Source organism: Pelmatolapia mariae, linkage group LG6 (genome assembly GCF_036321145.2).
Source record: "Pelmatolapia mariae isolate MD_Pm_ZW linkage group LG6, Pm_UMD_F_2, whole genome shotgun sequence".
NCBI classification, from domain to species: Eukaryota; Metazoa; Chordata; class Actinopteri; order Cichliformes; family Cichlidae; genus Pelmatolapia; species Pelmatolapia mariae.
Window position 1 is genome coordinate 3913000 of NC_086232.1, and position 24241 is coordinate 3937240.

A 24241-nucleotide genomic window follows, 5' to 3' on the forward strand; every position below is an offset into this window, starting at 1 on the left:
TTATGCATTAAGCAATAGAGATGCTATCCGGTCTTTAAGTCTGATGTCATTAGCCGTTTCCAGGTCCAAACTTTGCTGCAGATCCCAAAGTCAAAGGAACTCTGTGGCATCACTGAGAGTTACAAACTGTCTAAATTCTTTCATCTTTAATAAAATGATCAGTGTGGGTGCTCTACCAGGTGTAACATCCAGGTATCCATGAAAACAGAATATATGAAATTTAACAGAGTTAGAAGTTAGATTGCTTGTTTCCACCTAAACATGATATATCAGCTCTGCTACCACTTCCAACATAAATGAAGACAGAAAACTAAACAGCAGTGACTATTGTCAGGTTACTGAAGTTGGGCTAGCTCGTATATAGTGATGTGCTACATGATTGCTAGCGACACAGCTATGTTAGCATAATATAAACACAGTGAAGCTGGACAGTGATCACTGACTGTTTTTAGGGGCTTGTTTAGATGTAATAGAACAAGATAAAAAGCATTAAAACATTTTAACAGCACAACAGGCTTAATAAACACAGAGTAGTTTAGGCCCGGAAGCAGGATTCATACATCATCACTTAAAGACCAGCTCTCGGGGCACAGCTAGCTCAGCAGATGCCACATGATCGGAAGGTTGGGCATTCAAATCCAACGAACAGCGGCTATCCTGGATTTGTAGCTGCCCACTGCATCACTGAGTGAATGGGTTAAATGCAGAGGACTAAGCATTTTCCTACAGGATTAATGATGTATACATAAACAATGAGATTCAAGATAAGGCAAATTTGATAATATTTGACACAAAGCAGAAATATCAGTAAAATACACAGGAAGTAATATATCTGAAATATTAGTAAAAAATAACTTAATATAAATGGTGAATAGCACACTTTTGTGGCATTTGTCAACACCATTAGAAAAAGGGTCAACACCGTCAGACAAAAATCCTGATGGTGTTGACATCTGATGGTGCTGACAAAATACCCTACTTTCTCTCATAACACATGTTTTTCTGACAGAAGCCATCTTGTTTTTCATCATTTGCTTATGGCCTCTACAATCTACCTAAATGAAGCTCTTTTTATAAAAAAAAAAAATTAAATCTTGGATTACATCGACTTTGGTGTTGACACACTATGGTTGTGACACAGAGTTTTATCAGAAAGGTATGCAATAAATGAAATAAAAATAAAAGAAATTATCACAGCAGTGACCTTATGGCATGTGTATCAAACAGGAAGTGGTAAAGGGGTCCTCAGAGTGTAAGCTACCCACAATAATTCCTGATTTTTTTGTACTTTTAAAAAAATCTGATGGTGTTGACAAAAACTCTGGACACGAATTTAATCACTTAAAAAATATGTAAAAATAAATTTTCAATTGCATATTTTGATATTATATAAGGTATTGACTTAAATACTTAGTGACGAGAGCCATGACGTTTAATTTTACATTACTTTTAATTTTTTTTCTGTATTTTAATATTATCACACCTGCTTCTGGACAATGGATTTTTAAGGTACTGATAATGTTAGAGTGAATTGTTAAATGTTTGTCATTTTTATGCTTACCATCCATTTCTACATTGTAAAGCAATTCCACAGTCCCCCTCCCCAGATTCTTGAGTTTTTGGGTGAGGGGCTGTAATGTTTGATTACAGACACATCCTATCTGGAAGGTCTGTTTGATGTAAGCTTCCTGCAGTTACGACCCTTTGGTCAGCAGGAGGTCTGACACACACACACACACACACACATTCCTACTTACATGTAGAAGTTCACACATATACATACAATGCGGGGGGCGTTGCTTTGCTGTGTTTTGTGTGAACTGTCTCTCAATAAAAGCCAGCGAGAGGAGGCCATCATGGGGTCATTTTCGTGCTGGACACAGATGAGGCCTCCCTTGCGCAAGTAATCGATCGAACGCTGTTGCCTTGTTTTCTTTCATGATGAATAAGTCTCTAGAACTAGCGGGGTTTGTGGGAACAGACCCAACAGATAATGTATTGTACCATTTAAAAGAAATATATATGTATAAAAATGCAAAATCATACTTTTGTTGTATAAAAATTGCCTTGGTTTGTCTTTTAGGCAGTTGGGTTAACACTTGTATGCATATTTTTAACCACAAAATTGGGTTTTATCTGCCGGACATGTTTTGTCCCTTATCTCAAGAATCACTGAGTAAACCTTTCGATTGAGTGCCTCCTGCCTAGTTGCCCCTTGACAATACACAAACATAGAACATAGAAGCAGGTTAAGATGTACCTGATGTTAACACAAAAATGCCACCAAATAATGAACCAGTTAAAACTGGATTCACCAGGCTTTATTTCTTCATTATGAAAGCAGGTTTAAAGTAAAAAATAAAAAATGCAGCGACAAACTACAATACGGCATAATCTGTGATTTATTATAAAATTAGTATAATAAAACCTTAACTTTCAGTTATTTTTGTATCAAAGAAAACTGTCATTATACAAGCAGCTCAAAGGATTTGGGTTTTGTTTTTGTCTATTTCCACACTTATACTTCCATACCTTTTTTGTTCTCCGCAGGCAGAGTCATGGCTGAAGCTGTCATCTCAGCCTGCCCTGTGACCGCACTGATGACTTTTGCACTTCTGCTGAATCTGAGTACTTTACTGGGTAGATGGCAGAATTCCATCAGATCATTTAACCTCCTTCGGCACTATGTGGATCCCGATGAAAACCTGTTACCACTTCACAGCTTTCCTTAACTCCTTGTTTCAGTCTGTTCCACAGCTCCTCGTTTCCTGAAATCAAGCTCATCTGCTGTTCTGATTTACCTGCTTGTCCGAAGAGCTCAGTAGCCATCATCAACCTCCCTCACCTGACTGCCTACTCTCTGGCACTACATGCTTTACCATTCATCCATTCTCTTCTGCTTATCCTTGGGGGTGCTCTAGTCTATCACAGGGTGAGAGGCAGAGTAATCCACCAGCCAACCAGACTCCCCCATTGACTCAAACCTGGACCTCCCCGAGGATAACTCCATTCCTTTGTCCTCTGACAACATTTTCATTCCAGCGTTGACCTGGAGTAATCTTGCCTCTTTTCTCTCACAGATAGCACTTCCATGCTGCCCACCGGTTCCCAAGGCCATTAACTTAGTACTCAATAAAGCTTTCAAACCGCTATCAGTGTCCTGAATTTGTCTATTGTGTCCAAACATTGTAGACAGTCTTAAATGGTAAATGGCCTGTATTTGTATAGCGCTTTACTTGGTCCCTAAGGACCCCAAAGCGCTTTACACATTCAGTCATCCACCCATTCACACACACATTCACACACTGGTGATGGCAAGCTACATTGTAGCCACAGCCACCCTGGGGCGCACTGACAAAGTGGTCTTAAGGTGTGTTGACTGGGGACTACTAATGCTTATCAATAATAATAATAGAAGGAAACATTTTAAAAGATATAAAACAATGTGCTTACATTTTTGCTGAGGTAACCAGTGGAGATATTCCTGCATTGTTTGTCCTCAGAGTGGCAGCATCCTCCACATCTGTAGACGGACACACATGGTGGCTTATAGAAGACGTTGGTAGGAGCACCAAACTCTCTCCCCACATCAATACACACTTCTCTGGGAGCACACTGAGTCTTCCTCCATTCTGACTCTATACCTGCACACAGAGAGACAGTCAGACCACTGCTACAGTGACTTGTTGTTCTTTCTAATGTAGTATTTATCATGTATATTGTGGAGAGAAAAGCAGACCAAATAACAATCAGTTGAATTGTTACCTTTTAGTTTTATTACAGTGGCTATGATTTCTGTGCAAGATGTCAAATCCTAGTTGACTCATTCAATCTCAAATGAGCACGGGCCTTGGATTAGATTTAGAACTGGATACATTCACTAAAGCTTAACTATAGTAATTCTAGATGATCCAATCAAAGAAGACTCACTCTCCTCTTTATGAAACTGAAAGAATTAAGAAGTAGAATTTGAAGAAAGAACATAATAAACAAAACATAAACATACTTTTCAGGATATCCAAGTTGAGGTAGGCAGCAGCAAATGTTGGCTCTTCTGTATCACCCAGTGGCCTGAGCTGACGGACCTGTGACTGCTGGGAGAGTTTGGAGGATGAAGATGCAGCAGCAGAAAGTTTGGATTTACACTTCACAGCAGCCCAGTATGAAGGATAAATGAGACTCATCAGCTCATCTACACTGGAGGCTGAACGCAAACTCTGTTCCAAGTCTGGCGTTGGTGAAGTGTCCTAAAAGTGAAAACAGACACCTTTACTCAGAACACTGCTTTCACTGAGAATTATTACATATTTTATAATAGTCAAATGAAGAGGGCTATAAACACTTTTCTACCTAAATGACTGACCATAAAATTGTACTTTTGCAAGCTAGAAATTTCAATGAGGTAACAGTCAAGGCCAAAGAGTGGTTTCAAGTTTGGATCAACACAGTTCAAATCAATATTGGAGTTAAGACAAACATCCCAAACTAATTCATTTCAAGTTGTGCACAAACTGCATTTCAAGTCCAAAGCATGCCCTAAAACTTAAAGGTTATTTTCTTAAACACAAATAAAAATTTCCTACTTTTTAATGTCAATGTTAAATACCCCTAAATTCTTCACAACAAAATCTTTAATCAGAGTCTCAGAAATATGACTGTCAGCCTAATGACTCAAAGCCTTTTCCTATGTAACCTATGTATACTGGGGACCTTTATTCATTTTGTATATCTCCTGTTTTTGTGGGAGCACTTTAAATGGCTTTGACTTTATGACTTTTATGAATATAGAAAAGGATTCTTCAGCACTACAGCTTTCTTACTGCTGCCAGTTGGAAGACTTGAGGGTGAAACCACAGGAACACTGGAAAAGAAAACAACTTTTCTTTTCTACTACAAAAGTATCTGAAGTAACAAGACATTTTTGTCACATCAACAACAAATAAACTTTGTGCAAGATCAGTGAGGCACTTCATCTTATTGGTTTACCATGAGCAAACATTTGCTTTGGATATCACAAATGAAGAACACGTGTTAGTGGTTACTCACTGCCAAATGTCTGTCAGTATGACGAGGATCTTAACCAAAGGGGAGGAGGGTGGGAAGAATTACAGTATGCATCACTTATAAGGTTTCCAGTCTGATGGAGTTGTTGAATAGATAAAGCAATTTACTGCTGTGAACGTAGGCAGCCATACAACATATTTAAAACGCCTTAAAAAGCCCACTGAAAAAAGAAACAATACAAAACAAAATGCAAAAAAAGAAGAACTGGAACATCAATTCTACCTCAAATAACACTGGAGCTGCTAGCCCACTACTCCGTCAGTCAGTTTGTGCATTTTGGGTGACTTTGACATATCAATGCATTAGTCCACAGGTGAGCCCATTTTAAATGTCTAATCTCCATTTAGCTTTTCAGAAGTGTTTGGTTAACTCATTCTCTTGACTGCTTCTCCAAGCTTGGGTGTCTGTGCAGATCCGATCTTCTACTGCAGATAATATGCTGTTTATGGATGACATATTTTGATTCTTCATTTACTCTGTGGGGTACTAAAGACTTCCAGTCTGCTGGTGGAAACATGATCTTATCAAGGTAACATATGAATTAAAAGCAGTAGCCCGTATGGCTGGCTGTTGAGATTATGTAGTTGCAGTATTTTATTCCTAATTTTAACAGTTTGCTGATGTGATGACAACAAATATGTAAAATCAGGCTCATATTTGACGGGAATCATAGGAATCAGAAAACATGAGGGTTCACAAATTCACTTCTACAATGTCTTATACACATTGTACTGCATACATATTTCATTCAATTCAATTTCATTTATATAGTTTTAAATTACAACAGCAAGTTCTTTATATTATAAAGGTAGCGATCATGCAATCACAGTACATATGTATGCATATATATGCAGTACATATGTATACAGCCTCCTCCAGCTGAAGCACTGTTGCAGACAGAGACAAAGCCCCTCTCTTCACTATGTGCTGAACCCATGAACAGGAGTTGATAAAACAACACTTTATTGCACTTTATGAGGAATTTCAAGGGTCAAGTTCCTATTTCAACAACAGACATTAATGTTATCCATTAAAGTATTACCAATTACCCTATAGCTACATTAGCTGTCCAACACATTCTCACTAACAAAGCTTACCATTTTATGCCAGGTGACAAATCGTCAGTATATTACGCTTTCAGCCACCCAATACGTCCCTATATTATGAGTTCGGAAAAATGAGGAAACATTAGAACCGTACGTTTATTTTACTTAATACGCTTTAGAAAACACTATCGAACACGATTAAGGTGGTGGTTATCCTTAGGGATAAGGTTATGGTTAGGGCTGGAATACATGGCTGGAACCTGTGTTACCGCGGGAGCATCATTCTATTAGATTTCATGCGAAATCCGGTGTGTAGCATAGGAACGCGGACGGTCACCTTTCGCATTCCCAGGGAACGCCTCGGGACGTGACAAATCGTCAGTACATTACGCGTCGGGAGTGAGAATGGGCTGTCTGTTAAGCTATTAAGTTATTGGCTTGCAGATAATGGCTAATAATAAAAAAATAAGTTTAATATGGGAGCTAGGCAGCAAGCATCATCAGTCCTTCTTGGTTGTAAAATTAATAGACCAATTTAAATGAACAAGTTAATTACATTACTGGTGTCTAAAAAGTGTTATTTTTCTACAATGAAGCTGAGAAAAGTGAGTAACTAGACAGAAATGGTGGCTGTTTACCTTGTAAACTATATTTGATCAGCAACAAAAATATGAAGTCAACTATGGGGTCTTGATGACCTTATAGGGCTTTGGAGTTGACGTCACGCCGCAGTGCATTGTGGGATCGCGGCGCCATGTCAGAAGGCCACAAATCAAAACAAACACACTGGGCGTTTCTCAATATGCGTACTTGTGCGTACTTGCGTTCTCGTGTACTCGTGATACGTCATCAGTCGGAGACCAAGTACTGTTCCAATTCGAAGTACGCATCAAGCCGAGAACGCGAAAAAGTCCCGGATGTGTTCTCGCTCCGCCCGTTTTATCGAGCATGCATCGGTGTGGACTTGGTACAGCTAAATATCCCAGAATGCATTTCGTCCAGAACAGCCGACTCCCGGCACATCGTTTTCAACCCCCCCCGCGGTCTTTTCGCTACTCAGGTTAAACAAACCCCAGCAGCTGTCTATTGTATTAAATGTCCACTAAAATAAAAATAAAAGCGTTCTAACATCTCACCTGCTTGTTTTTATTAAGGTATGTACACGTATGTACATGTACACTATTTTTATTAATAGAGGTTTCACTACTGAGGTTAAAAATGATATATAAGTCACTTAGATCACTTCTAAATGTTAATGTTTGGTTTATTTCACTGTTTTATTTGTTCCTGAGTAAACCGGTTTGGCTGTGATTAAAGTTAAGCTTCATAACATGTTACTCACAGTTAAATTAAAAGGGGACGGCAGTAGAAACTCCGGACCTGTGACATCATCACGTACGCTGGTGTTCCAGTTGTACAAATCACGAGTCCGTGCTCACGTTCTCAGCGAGTCCGTACTCCCGTGCGTTCTCGGCCAGTACGTACTCGCCGAGAACGCGAGTACGTACCCGCGTACTTGAGAATTGAGAAACGGCCACTGTGTTGATAGCAGGACTACCAGAACCATGCTTAAAATCAGCGCAAAAGACAAAGGGCTGTATCGCGAACGATTGCACCCAGACGCCAAGAGACGGTACATGGAAAAAATAGCGTGCATCGGTAATGTGGACCCGTATGAAAAAAGGCAGTGGAGCGGAAACCCAGACGGCCTACCGCCGTTGTCCTATCCCGATATCTTCGCGTACCTTGTCTGTGGAGTCAGCGCATACACGGCGAATCATTTTCGGAATTATAAATTCCTGGAGGCGCACATCTAATTCACAAACGGTTGGGTACAAGATTTGGCCGTTTTTAAGCCTCCACGTTGTGAGTACGTTGACCATATGACCAAGATACAGCCAGAGATTGCCAGCTGTGCGTTGCCATGTAAATAGTTAGCAAGTACATACACATGAAATGCAAAGTACATGTGAACAGGGCCCTGTTTCAGAAAGCGAGTTTAGAAAACTCAGAGTTAAAAATGATACTCAGGGTTGAGTAACCCCGAACTGTCCAACTCGGAATATTCAGTTTCAGAAAGGCTGATAACAATTAGTTCAATCAACGCGGAGTTGCTTTAACCCCAAGTTAAGCGCGCGCACGAGGATACATAAAGCCCTGATTAGTGGAGCACAGATTAAGCGAGGCACCATGGAGACGGAGGGAAAGAAGGCGCGGTCAATGTATTTTACAGCGCTTGAGGCCGAAATTCTGATGGCAGCATATGCCGATAACATGCAAATTTTGCAGAAAAAAAGTAACACAGCCTCAGCTGCAAAAGAAAGGGAGCATGCATGGCAAAACATAGCCGACAGAGTCAATGCGTGAGTGTTAATTTAAACATTGATCTAGGGATTTCCACCCATTTAACACGTTATTTTATTATATTTCATTTTATTTTTTAGTTTATACATTTTATTTTGTGATGTGATGTGAGCGCATGTGCAACCCAACAGGCCCCAAACGTTCCTGGCAGCAAGTAAAAATGAAATATAAAAATATAGTCCAAACAGGTGTAATTGTATTATGAGCCATAGTGCTTGGTCTGTTTGTCCTATGTAAATCAATTGCAGTTAGAGGCTACATTAATTTTCTTTCTGTAAGCACTTATTGAAATTATCTGAGCACATTACAAGTACATATTTGCTTACTCTGTATGCTCAAATGTGACCTGTTATAGCCAACAGAAAAAAAGCGGAGGCCCGAAAAACAGGTGGGGGTCCTCCACCACCACCACTCACAGAGGCTGAGCAGTTGGCCCTCAGCCAAAACAGTGGGCGCCCTGTGGCTGAAGGCATCTCTGCGGGGACATCCTCTGAGTCAATAACCCCGCAAGACACAAGTGCCTACATAAGAGGTAAATTCAAAATAATACATGATGTGCATACATCCTTTCTTCACAGTCACCTTTGCAGTGCACTCTTTACCATAATGAATTATTTTGTAGTGAAGTTATTTTCCTACTGATTTTGCCTTCCCTCAGTCTTGGTTGTCTTTGAGAGCATAATGACAATGAAGTGTAAGGTGATTGGTATATGTTTGTTAATTGCCATTTGGTCCCCTGTAAGTTATAAGTGACCTGTATAAACCTCATATTCTATCAGTTGATGGTGATGGTGTACTGCATCTGGTGCAGCTTCCTGTTGAGCCAGACCAACATGCAGTTGTGAGTACTCTTAATACTCCACAGATTATATGAGTTTACAGTAGAACAGCAATGTTGTTAATGTCTTTACTACAGGAAAATCATGAAGAGACATTGACAGCTGTTACAGAGGAGGAAGCAACAGAGACACTTTATGAGGTTTACATCTTACAATGGAAAATATAACAATTGAATAAAATGTGGTACTATAATAAAACCATGGACTTTCTATGTCTCTAACAGAGTGATGATGGAAATGCAGAGGAAGAGGGTCCAGCCACTTCTCTAACAAACCTTTCCTCAGTAAGATGTTCAGCACTGATTTACGACCAACCTAAGTAGGCATGTACTATGAATGTCAATGCTATTTTCTGTGTTTCAATAGCTCCCTGTAAAGCAGCTGTACAAGACCTATTTGATCAAGAAAATAAAAAAATACGACTTGGAAATGGAACACTTCAAGCAGCAGATCCAAAAGACCAAGATTGAGATTTTACTGCTGGAACATCAGTTAAGGGTGGGTGAAGTGGTCAGAGATGGACGAATTATTTCAGTGTTTGAACAACATAATAATATACTTATTAATACTTTGTGTACAGGAAATACAGGCGACCAATAAAGCCAGTTGAACAAAAAATCTGTTTATTCTTCTTTAAACATGTTGAGGTGATGGGTCACAGGAAATGATTGTGACATATGGTGTCTCTGACTGCTCTTCCATCTTGTATGTCCGTGGGAGGGTCAGGATGTTCATGGTTTGGATCACTGCTGAAGTTTGGTTCAGAAGGACAGTGTTCACCTCTAATTGTGGCAATGTTGAAGGCACTGGAACTGTTTGAAGGCACTGGAACCGGGCCTTAAGCATTCCGATAGTCATTTCAACTCTGGCTCTTGTCCTGCAATGAGCCAGATTATATCCCTGCTGTGGGCCCGGTTCAGGGTCAGGGTACGGGGTAAGCAAATAGGGTAAACATGGATACCCCCTATCACCAAGCAAGTAGCCAGTGAACTCTCCTAAGACAGAAGGATACACTTCAGTTCAAATGTCCCTGCAGCAATTGGTCTTTATATATTTTAAAGTATTTTCAACTCACCATGTCCAAATTTTGTGCTCAGTGTACATTCACGAAAAATTCGTGAGTCATGAACAGAGCCTGGCCACTTGGCTTCCACATTTGTGATAATGTTGGCAGCATCACACATGATCTTCACAGTGCAGAGAACACAAATTAGCATCCATTACTATACTGAAATAATTTGTTAGTTTGAAATGCTACAGGGAACTATGTACCTGTACATTAATGCTGTGGAAAGACTTCCTGTTCACATAGTCTCCTTCATTTACTGAAGGAGCAATGATTGGAATGTGAGTGCCATCTATACAGCCAATCACGCCTGGGAACCCTGAAAATAAATGTAAAATTTAAGTAGTAGTTCAAGTATCACCACATCATGAATTAAGTTTTGTTCATCCTGATACCTGCAATTTTGTGGAATCCCTCTTTGATATATCTTGTGGGTCTATGACCGGGGAACACCACAAACGAGTACAGGAGACGTTTCAGTGCAACTGTAACATTCCTGACTGCCCGACAGACGGTAGCCTTGGAAACGTGCTCAGCGTCACCAATATTATACAGAAAGCTCCCGTTTGCAAAAAAACGAAGTGCAATACAAATAATATGTACAGAACTGAGAGAATGTCCGCGCTGTGTCACATGAGCAATATAAGGCCTGAGGATGTTATTCAAATATATTATAGATTGTGCTGAAAAACGGTAACGTTTACACAGAAAATCATCAGGAAATGATAAAATGTCCAAACGCGCTCTAATCACTCTCTCCCGGCGGAGAGCTCTGTGGAGAATTTGGGCTTCAACATCTACTGGCTCTTCAAGGAAGGGGCACGCCATGTCTGACACTTCCTACAGTCAGGTTTCCGACAAAGAGGCGGAGAAAGTCAGGGTTAGTTGAAGTAAACCTGCTAGGGGGCAGGTTAGCTTCACGGAGTGTGTCGTCATAGTAACTGACTCAGAATTAATCTAAACTCGCTTTGTGTAACCGAAAACCCAGAGTTTTCGTTAACTCAGGGCATACTTACTCAGAGTTTGCACTAAACCGGCTTTCTGAAACAGGGCCCAGATCTTGAATAAAAAAAAATAAACATACTTTTCTTTTCTGTTTCATATTTCATATGCTGGTTTGCCTGCAATAATGCCAAATAATAAGCTACTCCGTCAACATGACGTGGTTCTGCAGCATCACACATTAGGATGTTTTATCTAATTATCTATGACCTCAGTGCATTCAAAATAACGCTAAAAGCCTATTAAGAGAGATATGAATTTATTTAGAACTCACCGGAAAGAAAATGCCGCGAGCAAACCAACAAAAAATTGGGGATGGCAGAGAACTCGATATCCGCTCGTCTGACCGTGAAATCCAAGTCTGACGTCTTCGTTTAGTAATATCGGATACATGAGATCCCTCCCGTTGCCTCCAGGAGGGGAAACGATTAAAAGAGAGCCCATTTTCCAGCTTCTTGCCTTCCCTATTGTGTGATCTAACGTTGCAACACAGCACGTACGAACCATAGCTGACGCTTCCGTGTGCTTTCTTTGGCCTACTGTCATGGCGGGAGGGGGCGTGGGCCCGCTCCCGTGACATCACGCTCCAAAGCCCTATAGTACCATATCATCCCATTAGAGCACTTCGCTCTCACACTGCAGGCTTACTTGTTGTTCCTAGAGTATTTAAAAGTAGAATGGGAGGCAGAGCCTTCAGTTTTCAGGCCCCTCTTCTGTGGAACCAGCTTCCAGTTTGGATTCAGGAGACAGACACTATCTCTACTTTTAAGATTAGGCTTCAAACTTTCCTTTTTGCTAAAGCATATAGTTAGGGCTGGACCAGGTGACCCTGAATCCTCCCTTATGCTGCAGTAGGTGTAGGCTGCTGGGAGATTCCCATGATGCACTGTTTCTTCTTCAGTCGCATTTTTCACTCACTATGTGTTCATACACCACTCTACATTTAATTATTAATTATTATGAATCTCCAGCTCTCTTCCACAATGTGTAGCTCCCCTGGTGCTCCAGGTGGGACATGGTAGGTGTCTGGTGATTCCCACCTATAATATACAGATATAATAGAGTCTCTGGTAGAGGATTTGAGCTTAAAGGATAGACCGCCCACAGGGGCAAGAGGGGTATTTTTTTGATGTGTGTGTGCGTATGTGTGTGCGTTTGTGTAGCTGTGACTTAAACAAATGTTAAGGTTTTGACACACCGCACAACCAATAATCCAAAGCTACATTAATAACCTGCCTATTAGATATTTGAACAACAAAAGTTTGACAAATGTATGAGCGGTATATCTGAATGCTATCTAACTTCCTCTCCATAAATAAATTTAGAATAATATTTATGAATTATCACCATGTAAAGAATCAGACTGACAGTAACAATACGACTGTTTTTGTGCAAGCAACGCTGTACACACAGACATGCATGCATTCATACATGTTGTCATTTAATAATTAGAAGGAACACACAGCAGAAAGTGGAGCACACACTTTCCTACTAGAAAAATGTATTAATGTTATCTTACATGTCTCTATATACTTACTGGAGTTTCTCCATACAGATTTTTTTTTCCTTTCTCCTAATGTTTATGTCTCCATATGTCTGACTTTTGTTTTGTTTTTGTCTAAACCCCCACACCGCCCACCCTCTGCACACACACAAACACACACACACACTCTGGCCCTTTACGTGGGAAAAACTTTTCCCAGCTGTCGCATGAATTCCATCCATCCATCTATTTTCCTACTTTTATCCAGTTCAGGGTTGCAGGACTGGAAGCCAAAACAATTGAGAACAAAATACTTCTAAATAAGACTTGTTTGTCACCTGATAAAGGGCACAGTTTCCTGCTCTGACTTCAGAGCAGGAATCACAAAGCTGACTGGGAACTCAATAGAACTGACATCAGATCAGCCACCATTTTGGCCTTTCCTGCTATTTACTGTTTCTAGAAGATTTAAACATTTGATGGTTAGAAACTACTTTGGAAAATCAACACTGAGACTGCCATACTCAGCCAAACATTTTAATATGGTTGGCATTATATTAAAGCACCCTATTGATCATTTTACTTGTGTTAGCCTATCAACTTCTAAATGTGCATGTAGTAAACTGCTGTAATTTTCCCGAGTGTGGAATACATTCTTAGACGGATATCAAAACGCAACCATTCATATCTGACTGGATCCTTGAGGTCAATTATCCAGCAAAGTGAACAGCTCACAGCGTGGATTTTTGTTATAGATATGGGCTCTTTAGCTTTTACCAGCAAGCTTTTTCAAATTTTCTAAAAGTTCCAAATTTCTGTTACACCAGATGTCCTTCAAGTATCAGACTCCACTTTGTTGACCTAAAGCTGAACCAAGAGTTCAATGCAGTTTCCAAGATTTTAAGCAAACCAACTACCCTGGGAAAAATAAGTAAAAGAACTTGTGTGATTGACTGTGTTTAGTACGCACATGTCTTATGAATAAGCTGTAGTTTTTCAAATTAATGACCTCGAAATGCATCTCAGTGTAGTTTATTCACAACAAGAGTTCATTCACAAGATCCAATTTATGGCAAAAGTCATCCCAAGGCAGAACAAGGAGACAATGTAGAAGAGAGCCAAAGACTAATAATACCTAACGATAATAACTGATAATAACTAGTAGAGAGTGTCTCTGTCTTCTGAATCCAAACTATTCGAGACTTGTTTGTGATGAGAATGATTTTAAATTCAATTTTGGTTCTCAACAAGGAGTCAATGGAGCCAATACAGGAGAAATATGCTCTTGCTAGTCTTTGTGAGTATTCTAAGGTAATGCCATCCAGAGTAAGAATCTGGTTAGATACCATATTTCTAAGATTTTCAGGGCCTTGTTCAATAACCTCAGTTCGATCTGAATCAAGAAGTTAGCAGCCATCCAGGTCTTTATGTCTTTAAGACATTCCTGCAGTTTAACTAATTGGTGTGTGTTATCTGGCTTCATGGATAGATAGAGCTGGGTGTCATCTGCATAGCAGTGAAAATGTATGCTATGGCTGTATCCCAATTCAGGGTCTGCAGCCTTAAAGGCCGCATTTTAAGGCCGATTATGTCACAGTGACGCGACGAAGGCTGTCCCAATTCGAAGGCTGCTCGAAATGGGGCCCTCAAATGCGTCCTTCATTTCCCTGAATTTTAAGGATGTGGCGGTGTAGACTTCGTGGCCCAACATATCCCAGAATGCATAGCGCGGCGGTGGGTGTGGATAATTTTGCCGGAAAAAAACGGCGGATGAGGGGTGCCCAAAGAGTAAACTTTAAGTACTGAATATTATGTCACTTATTTATGTGCAAATGTTTAATAACGAAGAACATTAAAACATTACTGTTGGCCACATCTCGGCAAAGTTATGTGACATTAGTGACGTTTGTACTAACTTGGTTTTAAAGCCTTTACTTTAAAATATACGCCGTTCAATAGCTGACCTTAATCTTACAGAGAATGATCAAAGCTCATGTAGAAACAAACAAACAAATGAACAAAAGATTTTCTCCTTCATTTCTGTCAAACAATGCTGTATGAAACGTTTCCAGCTGTTAGTATCATGGTTGCTAGGCAACCTGGGCAGCGCGACGGAGGCTAGACCGTCCCATTTCACAAGCCTCGCACTTCCGGCCTTAGCGGTCTTTGAGTACGCGGCCCTTGTGGACCGTTAAGGCTGCGTACTTTAAGGCTGCAGACCCTGAATTGGGATACAGCCTATGTCTTCTGATGATACTGCCTAAGGGAAGCATGTATAATGTAAACAGAATTGGTCCTAGCACTGAACCCTGTGGAACAGAAACAGAAGACAGCAGGAGCTTTGATACAAATGGAAAAACAGAAGAATCAGTTGGGAAGCCAGACGCCTGCATGCGTGTCAGAGACCTGAGGTAATATTTGTAATTATGAGACTCAGAGAATTCAGAGAATTGAAAACTGTACAATTAGAAATCCCAAATGAAATAACAGGAAATGTCTTTTTGTATTTGCATTTAGTTGTGTCAAATATTCAAACTCAACAATCCCAAATAGACTTGAGTGCATGTGCATGTAGTAAAACAAAGGACAGCAAGCTCTGGAAACTAATTGATGATTTACTTAAACAAAAAAGTGCAAAGTTCATTTAAAATAAAGAAAGTCAGTTTATAATTTCTCATCCTCTGGTAAATATGATCATTTTATGGCCTTTCTTGGCCTCCTGTAACACTTTGAGGAGTCATTTTTGATGAGAACATGTCCCAAAATGTGATTATTTAACAAATATGTAGGACTGCTTTCTTTCTTTCACATGGTGATTTCATTTACAGATTCATTTTTAAATATTATTGTAGTGTTTCATGAAATAAAGTAATTGTATAATGTAATAATTTATTTAAAATGAAACACTATGTATAAAACAATATTTCTAAATGAAATAGTAAGAAGCATGGTGGCATGGTGGTTAGCACTGCTGCCGCACAGCAAGAAGGTCCTGAGTTCAATTCCACGATCAGGCTGGGGTCTTTCTGTGTGGAGTTTCCCCGTGTTTGCGTGGGTTCTCCCTGGGTACTCCGGCTTCCTCCCACAGTCCAAAGACATGCAGTTAGTGGGGATAGGTTAATTGATTAATCTAAATTACACCATAGGTGTGAATCTGTGCGTGAGTGCGAATGGTTGTCTTTGTGTTAGCCCTGCGACACATTGGCGACCTGTCCAGAGTGTACCCCGCCTCTCGCCCTATGACAGCTGGGATAGGCTCCCGCAACCCTGGAAAGGATAAGTGGAAGCGAATGGATGGAATATTAATCCATTAATAAATATGCCAAATCGTAAATGTATTTCACAAAAAAAGTATTTGCTATTATATTAGCAAATGGATTAGTGTCCGGATTAACTACAGCATTAGAGATGTGCAGTGAGGAAATGGATTCAAAAATGGGTGGAGTGGCCATTTAAATGCCCGAAATCTTTGATTTTTGAATCCATTTACTTATTTTTAAGGGTTTTTTTAAATTATAAAATTAGGAGTTTGAAAAAAAAATTTTAATAAGGTTTTTATTGAGAATTTAGTTCTTTATTCGAGTTCTCACTATCACTGGGATGGTACTGGTGCCATTGTTAGAATTATGTTCTTTTATTTTTCCAGTACCTTTAATCCCATCAAACCACTTCTGCTGAGCGAGAAGCTGAATGAATGGGAATGGGTGTCATCACTTGTAGTTTCTCCTGGATTGCTGGCAGAGAGGTATCAGTTTGTAGGGCTAGGGAAGCGCTGTCTGAAACCCACTGTGGACTGGCTCGACATGGGACAAATTAGTTAATAGCAGGCATCTGTTAAGGGGTGGGTGTACCCTGAGGTGGACTATCAGCTGTGGGAAAGACCTGTTTTAAAAAAAGGCTGGCTGAGCACCAAAGGAGGAGAGGCGGTCCAGATATGAAGAGGAAGGAGCGGGCAGAAACCAGGCGTGGGAGAGAAGGACATGCTGTCTGATCACCAGGTGCGACGACTTGTGTAAGGACGGGCAAGTCGACGCAACACAGGGTCCCATTTTCTGGTGACAGAAATGTCGAGGGCAGAGGTGAACCTCACCGCAGGTGAGCCTGCATTTGTGAGTGCCGTTTCCACTGTGATTCTCCGGGTGGGAGGGTCGACATGGCTGTTAGCCAGGCCAGCTTCACAGGTGACGTTTCTGGCTAGTGTCTGTCTGCTTACAGGGTGATGCCACGAGGGAAGACGCTGTGGCAGCGAGCAAGAGGCTTGAGTGCTGGAGCGCAAGCTTGGTTGGGAGGTGACGAGCCTGTTAGTGGGACAGGACAGAGATAAGAGGGTTCTCCTCGTCTTCCTGGCACTAGGCTAGGGTGGTCCCCACTTTAGAAGATTAATTCCTTTCTAATTGTTATACATGAGAAACACTCATCTTGAGTTGTAGGACAATTGAATTATGGGACATTTTATTGCATATGTTTTCTTATGTTGTCTTGTTTGCTTTATCCCTGCTTTCTGCTTCTGGGAATAAACGTTTCCTGATTAGACTCTTTTAGTCTCTGTGCCCTGGGTTTCTGATTCACTTGCTCCCCTCTTGTATTTAAAGAACCTCCTGGTATGGTATTTTGGCACACCAGCTGTAGTGTCTACATACACATGTTTCAGGATGTTGTGCATCTCTAGGAGCAATCACTTTCTGGGGAAAAAAGTGGCCTTGTGGCACAACTTGCTGCCGGTGTGGGCTAAGTTGTGGAGAGAATACCTTTGGGTAAATTGTGCCATTGATTATGAAAGTAAAACTGTAGATTTTGATCTCAGAAACTGTCTAGCTATATAAAAGGTAGACAAATTCAACACAAAATTACTTAAGGTTTATTTAAAGTTATTTTACAACATCAAAGGCCAACTGTGTCACGTGAGCACATCAAAAGTCAATTTTCTTAAACAAGGCCTAGCGCCACATGAACACATGTTCAGAACAAAATGTAATTCAAATGAAGACAAGATTAACTGGAATTCTCTTCACACATCTGGCCTACTCCATAACATCCCACTTGTTGATGCTATCCACTGCTCCCTTCTGGGTGTACCGCCAAGTTTTTGTGGTGTGGATTTTTTTTGTTTGTAAATGGACCGATTCTTATATAGCGCTTTTCCACTCTCCCGGAGTACTCAAAGCGCTGTATACAACATGCCTCATTCACACCCACTCATACAAGCACTTCTAAACACAAGTGCAAACTAATCTACATTCACACACATTTACACTACGATGAACGTATCGGAGGGCAACTTGGGGTTAGTATATATTTGACATGCAGACCGGGGAAGCCAACGATTGAACCACCAACCTTCCAATCAGTAGCTGAGCTGCTCTACCACCTGAGCCACAGCCACCCATGTTTGTTTATTTTTTGTTTTGTTTTTTTATGCTCATCTTCTCTTGGGATGACTCCATTACTTTCTTTGAAAGTGAAAATGGGCTTTCCATTCACAAACCTATTACTACTTCACCTTAAAAACTTTGCACCAGTGTCGGCACCATCAACCTTCTCAACCAATCCAACGCGGTTGTAGGATTTGGTTTTGCCTGCAAAGTTCACAATGACAATCACAATTACTTTCAGATTTAGAAAAGTTGAAGATCTACGCTCCAAGTACCCAATTTTGCTTCTCTGTGAACTATCTGCATTTTGATAACTGATAATGAGCATTTCCTGGGGAAATAATTATTAATGTTCTCTACTACTTTTTCTTGAATGCACACTTATCCCAACCTGATTTTGCCTCTGATATCTCTGCCAGCTGGATCAAAATATCATTTCTTTGTGCATACTCAAATACTGTGAACTGGCTTTTGAGAATGCACAAAATAAGAACACATAAAAGCTGCTAGTGCTTTTAAATGATCTGTCAGCTCTTTCTTTATATTTTTGTCAAAGACTTGATTGGCAAGTCCAGTTCTTTTATATTCTTTTATAGCCTTATTTCTTTTCCAACTAGCTTTTTCTTCTCCATGTATCGTTTTAATGTCATCCTGAATATGTTCATTTTCCTTGCCACCTGATGAATGGACTTCCCCTTCTCCACCTGTCCTCCCAATTAGAACTCTGATCTATTTTATTTTCATTATTTTTCTATTCATATTATTACATTAAAATGTGTTTAAAATATTCATAAGTTGGATGGAGTGAGCTGTGCCACGGCCACACTTGCCTTACTCTGAAAGGCAAAAATCAGTTTTTCAACTTAAGTGTGCTTAATTCTCAAAGAGGCTCTCTTCTTTGCAGGATGAGTAAAATGGCTGACTCTTCAAAAATGTGCGGTCACATGATCAATTTCTTCTTTGGTTCCCTAGAAATAGTGGGTGGCACCCCACTTTCCCCTACTGTCTTATGGATTACTGACTACGTAAGTCAGGTAGTACGTGAGACTTGGCAGTGCTCTGATTTGCTCTTGTGCAGTGTGTGGACTGTGCTGTCTCCATTCCTGTTCACCTTATAAGCCACAGACTTTTAGTATAACTCTGGGTCATGCCACTTACAAAAATACTCTGATTCTGTAGGGCTTGGATGCATCAGTCACGGACAGGAGGAGGGGTACAGAGCATTAGTGTATGATTTTTGTTGAGTGGACTGGGAAGGGAAAATTCTGAATATAAATAAGACCAGAGAGATGGTGATCGACTTCAGCCTGCGTCTATTCTGAGAAAGGATTCTCATGTGGTATAGGAGTACGAGTAACTTGGCATCCTCAATGACAACAGGAGGACAAACACAGGGGATATGCAGGCTCTATTTCTCTAGGAAGCCAGTATCCTTCAATGTGTGCAGCAAAAAGATGAAGATCTTTTCTCAGTCACTAATCCTGAGCACAAAGTACTTTGCTGTGGTGTGCTAGGGAGCAGTTTGGGAGCTGGTAACATCAACAGACTAAATAAATTGGGTAGGAAAGCTGGCTCACAGAAGGAGGTCGCAGAACAAATTTCTGTCCAACATGGACAATCCTGACCACACACAACACTGAAATCTTAATAGTTTTTTCCCACCCTGCACACTAAGACATGTTATTGCACTTTTTTGATATTTAGCAGGGGATCACTTCAATTTAGACTTAAATTTACACACTTAAGTTTGTTCACTTTAATTTAGTAAGCCATTTTAAATTGTGCTTTTATACATTTAAGCTTTTACTTAGACTATCTGTCTATTTATTCTTAAGTGTGGTTAATTCTCAAATGTATTCTTTGTGTTTAATTGAATTATTTAATTTTTTAATTTATCTTGAACAGCTATAACAAAACAGTTTCCCTAATCTGGGATAAAGTACATCTCATAGTTACTTTAACAATCATGTAATTTCACTTCCCAAACATAAAAATATGTCACGTTTAAAAGTCTGTCGCACTAATTTTTTTTCAAAAATGATAAATCAGATTACATCTGCTTTCCAAAACTCATCATCCCACACAGTGGCTACAGATTGAGTACGCTGTTTTTCTGCTCAAGATTTCCTAGCTAAAAAAAAAAAAAAAAAAAGAGAGAGAATACATCACAGCAGCCACAGTTTTAGTAAAGTATAGGTTAAATCTGAATATATCACAGGCAGTCAAAAAGAGCTCATCAGTGTTATTTTGCATTTGACCACATTTGCATTTGAATGTCATTAAAGTAGGGAGGGTGGGCTTTATGTGAACCTTCCAGTGACTGTAGAATTAAAGCAGGTGAGTGGCAGTTTATCTGGTGCTACTACCAGCCACACTAGTAGTCACACTAGTACCACACTACTACCAGTGTGACATATGTAATGCTGAGCTGCTGAAAGCTGTACTCACAGGCAGACAAAGGCCTGTCTTAGTTTTTATGTGTATCAGAATGGATGACAACGTGCGGAAGCATAGAAGACGAAGAGAATGTAACTATCATGGATCATCAGGTCAAGCCATTTTAAGAACTGAATGGGTTGCCCCCGGAGAACATGGCCTTAGAGGAAGTGAGTCAGAGGAATGCAACAAGCAGCTTATGCAGCACCAGCCTATCAACCTGTACTTGGAGGAAACAGCTGGCTGCTGGTGTGTTTTCTATAAAATTGAGTTACCATTGACCAACTTGTTTTTCATTGGAACAACTCTGCCTCCAAAAGCTTTTGACAGCTTCAAACTGTGTTTTGCCTCATTCAACTTGAACTGACGACGCTGTTCATAGGGGAGGTGGATGTCTCCGACTCCAGTTTGTTAAGATCTCTTGTGATGCCTAATCTTCAAAGTCCAGCAGCATTGTGTCTGCTGCTATTGCTTTATGTCTATCTGCCATTACATTATTAATTACTAATTTGCAGTCTCAAGAAACCTTAAAGTTGGAACTTTTACTGACAGAACAAGTTCCAGATACTTTTCAGGGAAAATCACCTAAGGCAGAAACTAAAGTACAGAATAATAATATTTATAATGCAGAGATCACAGAGAGGTTACTCTGGTATTCGGTTAGTAAAGACTTCTGTTGTTCCAGACAGTTATTCACAGAGTGACTAAACCATCTCCAGCACACAATTCTGATATTGTTCAAGTTGTGTCAGATGTCATACACTCGTACACTTTCTGTACTATGAAACTCAAATAGCCACAGAGAGTTGCACGCAGCATGTTATATAGTACTAGAAAATGCCCTGACTGCATTCTTTAAGATAAGGCTGTTTTTTGGGTTGTTTTTTTTTTAATTTCTTAATGTCACCAAATCCCATTGAAACACCAAAAGCAGTATCTAACAAATATTTTGTGTAACTAACACCTGTTAACTTTCATCTGAAGGATCAACATTGTTATTGAGCACACATTTACTCTGGATAGTTTGTTGGTATGAAGAATATGAGCAATTTAATTCGATAATAATTATCTTCATGTCTACAATGATTGTCTAGTCACATTATGTTTTTTATGTTGTGTTAATGGGATTTTTCAGATGTTTAATTAATGTGTGCTAAAAGTAAGTACTAAAGAAAAGGGTTTACAATCAAAACTTGCTTGCTTGATAGAAGTGTGTATACCTAACTATTAGCCATTATTTGTATTCCCGACTTTCCACTCAAAGCAACACTTTCTCACTGTCACCATTTCTGTCACCTCTTAACAAACTGGAACTTTGTTAAGAGGTGACAGAAATCTCTTGTCATGTTTTAACTCAAGGGTACTCCTTGGCCACACTGGCATACCCTCCCCCCTTTAGCACTGATTTCCAACATGATGAACAACATAAACTTACAGAGGTCCACATTATGAGGCAGTCTCACAACCTTGATATGCTATCTAGGACCCCTTTTTTGTTTGGCATGGGGTAAGAACTGTGCTTAGGGTAACTAGCTCAGTGTACTATGTAGTATAATGAAAGATGGACCCAGTGTGTCTTAGCATGTGATAGTGTGACGTCCCTGAATGCTGCCTAGTGTCACTATGTGATATGGCGGGACAGAGTGGGTGTCTTAGGAGTATTTGGTTTAGCTTAATGCCTACTTCTTTTACACCATTTTTCTATGTGACATAGGACTGACATTTCAGCTGTTGTGATTTGGTGCTATATAAATTAAAAAAAAAATGTATTCCCTCCATGAATCGAAACCTTGGTGGAGGGGTTTGTGTGCCCCAGGGTTCCCAGGAGCTATGTTGTCAGGGGGCTTTTGCACCCTGGTAGGGTCACCCATGGCAAACTGATCCTGGGTGAGGGACCAGACAAAGACTAATTCAAAATACCCCTATAAGTAGAACATTGACGGAACAGTTCACGCTGCCAGGATAGAGTTACCAGGGCCTCGCCCTGGAGCCAGGACAGGAGAGGGTGCCAAAGGGTAAGCGTGTGGTGCTGGTGGGCACAGCCCTAAAAAGGGACATGGGTCCCATCCTGAAGGCCCACCACCCACAGGGGGTCAGGTGCAATGTGTGTTGAGCAGAGGCCCTGGCGAACATCCCCGACTATCAAAACTAATGATTGGGACATGGTGAGTTGGATCAGGTGGCGGGGGAGGATGCTGGACAGACCTGGCACACCTAAGTATATAGTGACGCTACTCTAGGAATGCCTGGCAGCGGCCCCAGTCCCCAAGATCTTTTCTAGGTGTAGAATTGGAAAGGAGGTTTACCCCAATTGGAGAAGTTTAAGTATCTCAAAGTATTGTTTATGACTACATCTGACTACAATGTCTTCTGGGTGTTTTTTAAATCGACCACAGTCATTTTATTTCTTAACAGTGGTAAGGTTATGTATATTTTCAGCAAGTGGTACGTGGAACCAAAGGGTACATATCTCTGTACTGAGGCAGAGTAGTAAGCCTAAGCTGGATAAATCACAAAACATTCCTTCAAAATGGTTGTTAATTACACACTACATTCTTCTGCAGACTCCAGGGGTTGGTGAAATATGAGTGAGAGATACAGACAGACAGCAGTAAGGGGTGGGTGGGTGAGGGGGCAGGGGGAGAGAGAGAGAATGATTGGTAGAGGCTAGACAGAAACTAAGAGATGAAAGAGAAACTTTGTTGTAACTGGTTCAAGATAAAAGCTTAAAATCTATCCTTAGTCCTCTAAGATGAAGTAAGTGATGGACCAACATAAACCCACATACAGGATGATACTGAGACAGATTCAGTGAGAGAGTGAGGGAAATACACTGTTAATTCACCACATCTATTTCACAATTTAGGGTCATTTACAGTTTCTATGTTACAGATCAGTGTAAACCATAAACTCGTTTAAAAGATAACAGAAACAGCAATATTTGACTTGCTTTTTCAACCCTACTTCTATTCTCAATTTGTCAAGATTTCCTGGAGTGAAAATTAATACCAGAAACACAACTTGCACTGTTTCTGTTCAGTCAGATGGAAAAACTAGTGCTCAGCATGAACAAGTGTAGTAATATGAGCATGAGATGTTGTGTAATGACCTCTGCAGGAAACATACTCTAAACCCACTCCTGTTTAAGACCACTTTGTTATGTAAAAAACCGGCATGTTAACACAGTTTTAGACTTTGGTTGGAAAATTTAAATTTCAAAACCTCCACTCATCAGTCTATTGGTGAAGAAAATACTAATGAAAATAGCAGGATGTGCATTAGTGTTCATTTCAAGTTTTATACTTCTACCTAATTAACAGAAATGTTCACGTTTCACTATACAAACCAATTTTTAAACCATGTGTCAACTTTAATAACTCTTTTTCACTTACTGCAACTGATAAGTTCCCACTCATTACCTCTAGTATAGACCAAACAATTGGTCAACTGTCCACACAGAAGGTCAAAAATACATAATTAAAGAAAATGTTGCTTGAGCACATGAGGAGACAGAAGATAAACATTATTAATTGAAGACATCACATTTAAAAACAAGCGTTATTGTGATG

At 40.1% G+C, this 24241-nt stretch overlaps 1 protein-coding gene across 2 annotated transcripts in view; it reads right to left on the bottom strand.

The window, feature by feature from the left end:
* The window catches only part of vegfc (vascular endothelial growth factor c), an 85495-nt gene that overhangs the window by 52201 nt on the left and 9053 nt on the right, over positions 1-24241 (bottom strand). For both annotated transcript variants that reach the window (XM_063475653.1, XM_063475654.1), the window contains exons 2-3: positions 4007-4247; positions 3454-3644 (exon numbers count right to left, since the gene is read on the bottom strand). In XM_063475653.1, the coding sequence (XP_063331723.1) occupies positions 3454-3644; positions 4007-4247 (432 nt within the window). The remainder of the gene's footprint in view (positions 1-3453; positions 3645-4006; positions 4248-24241) is intronic.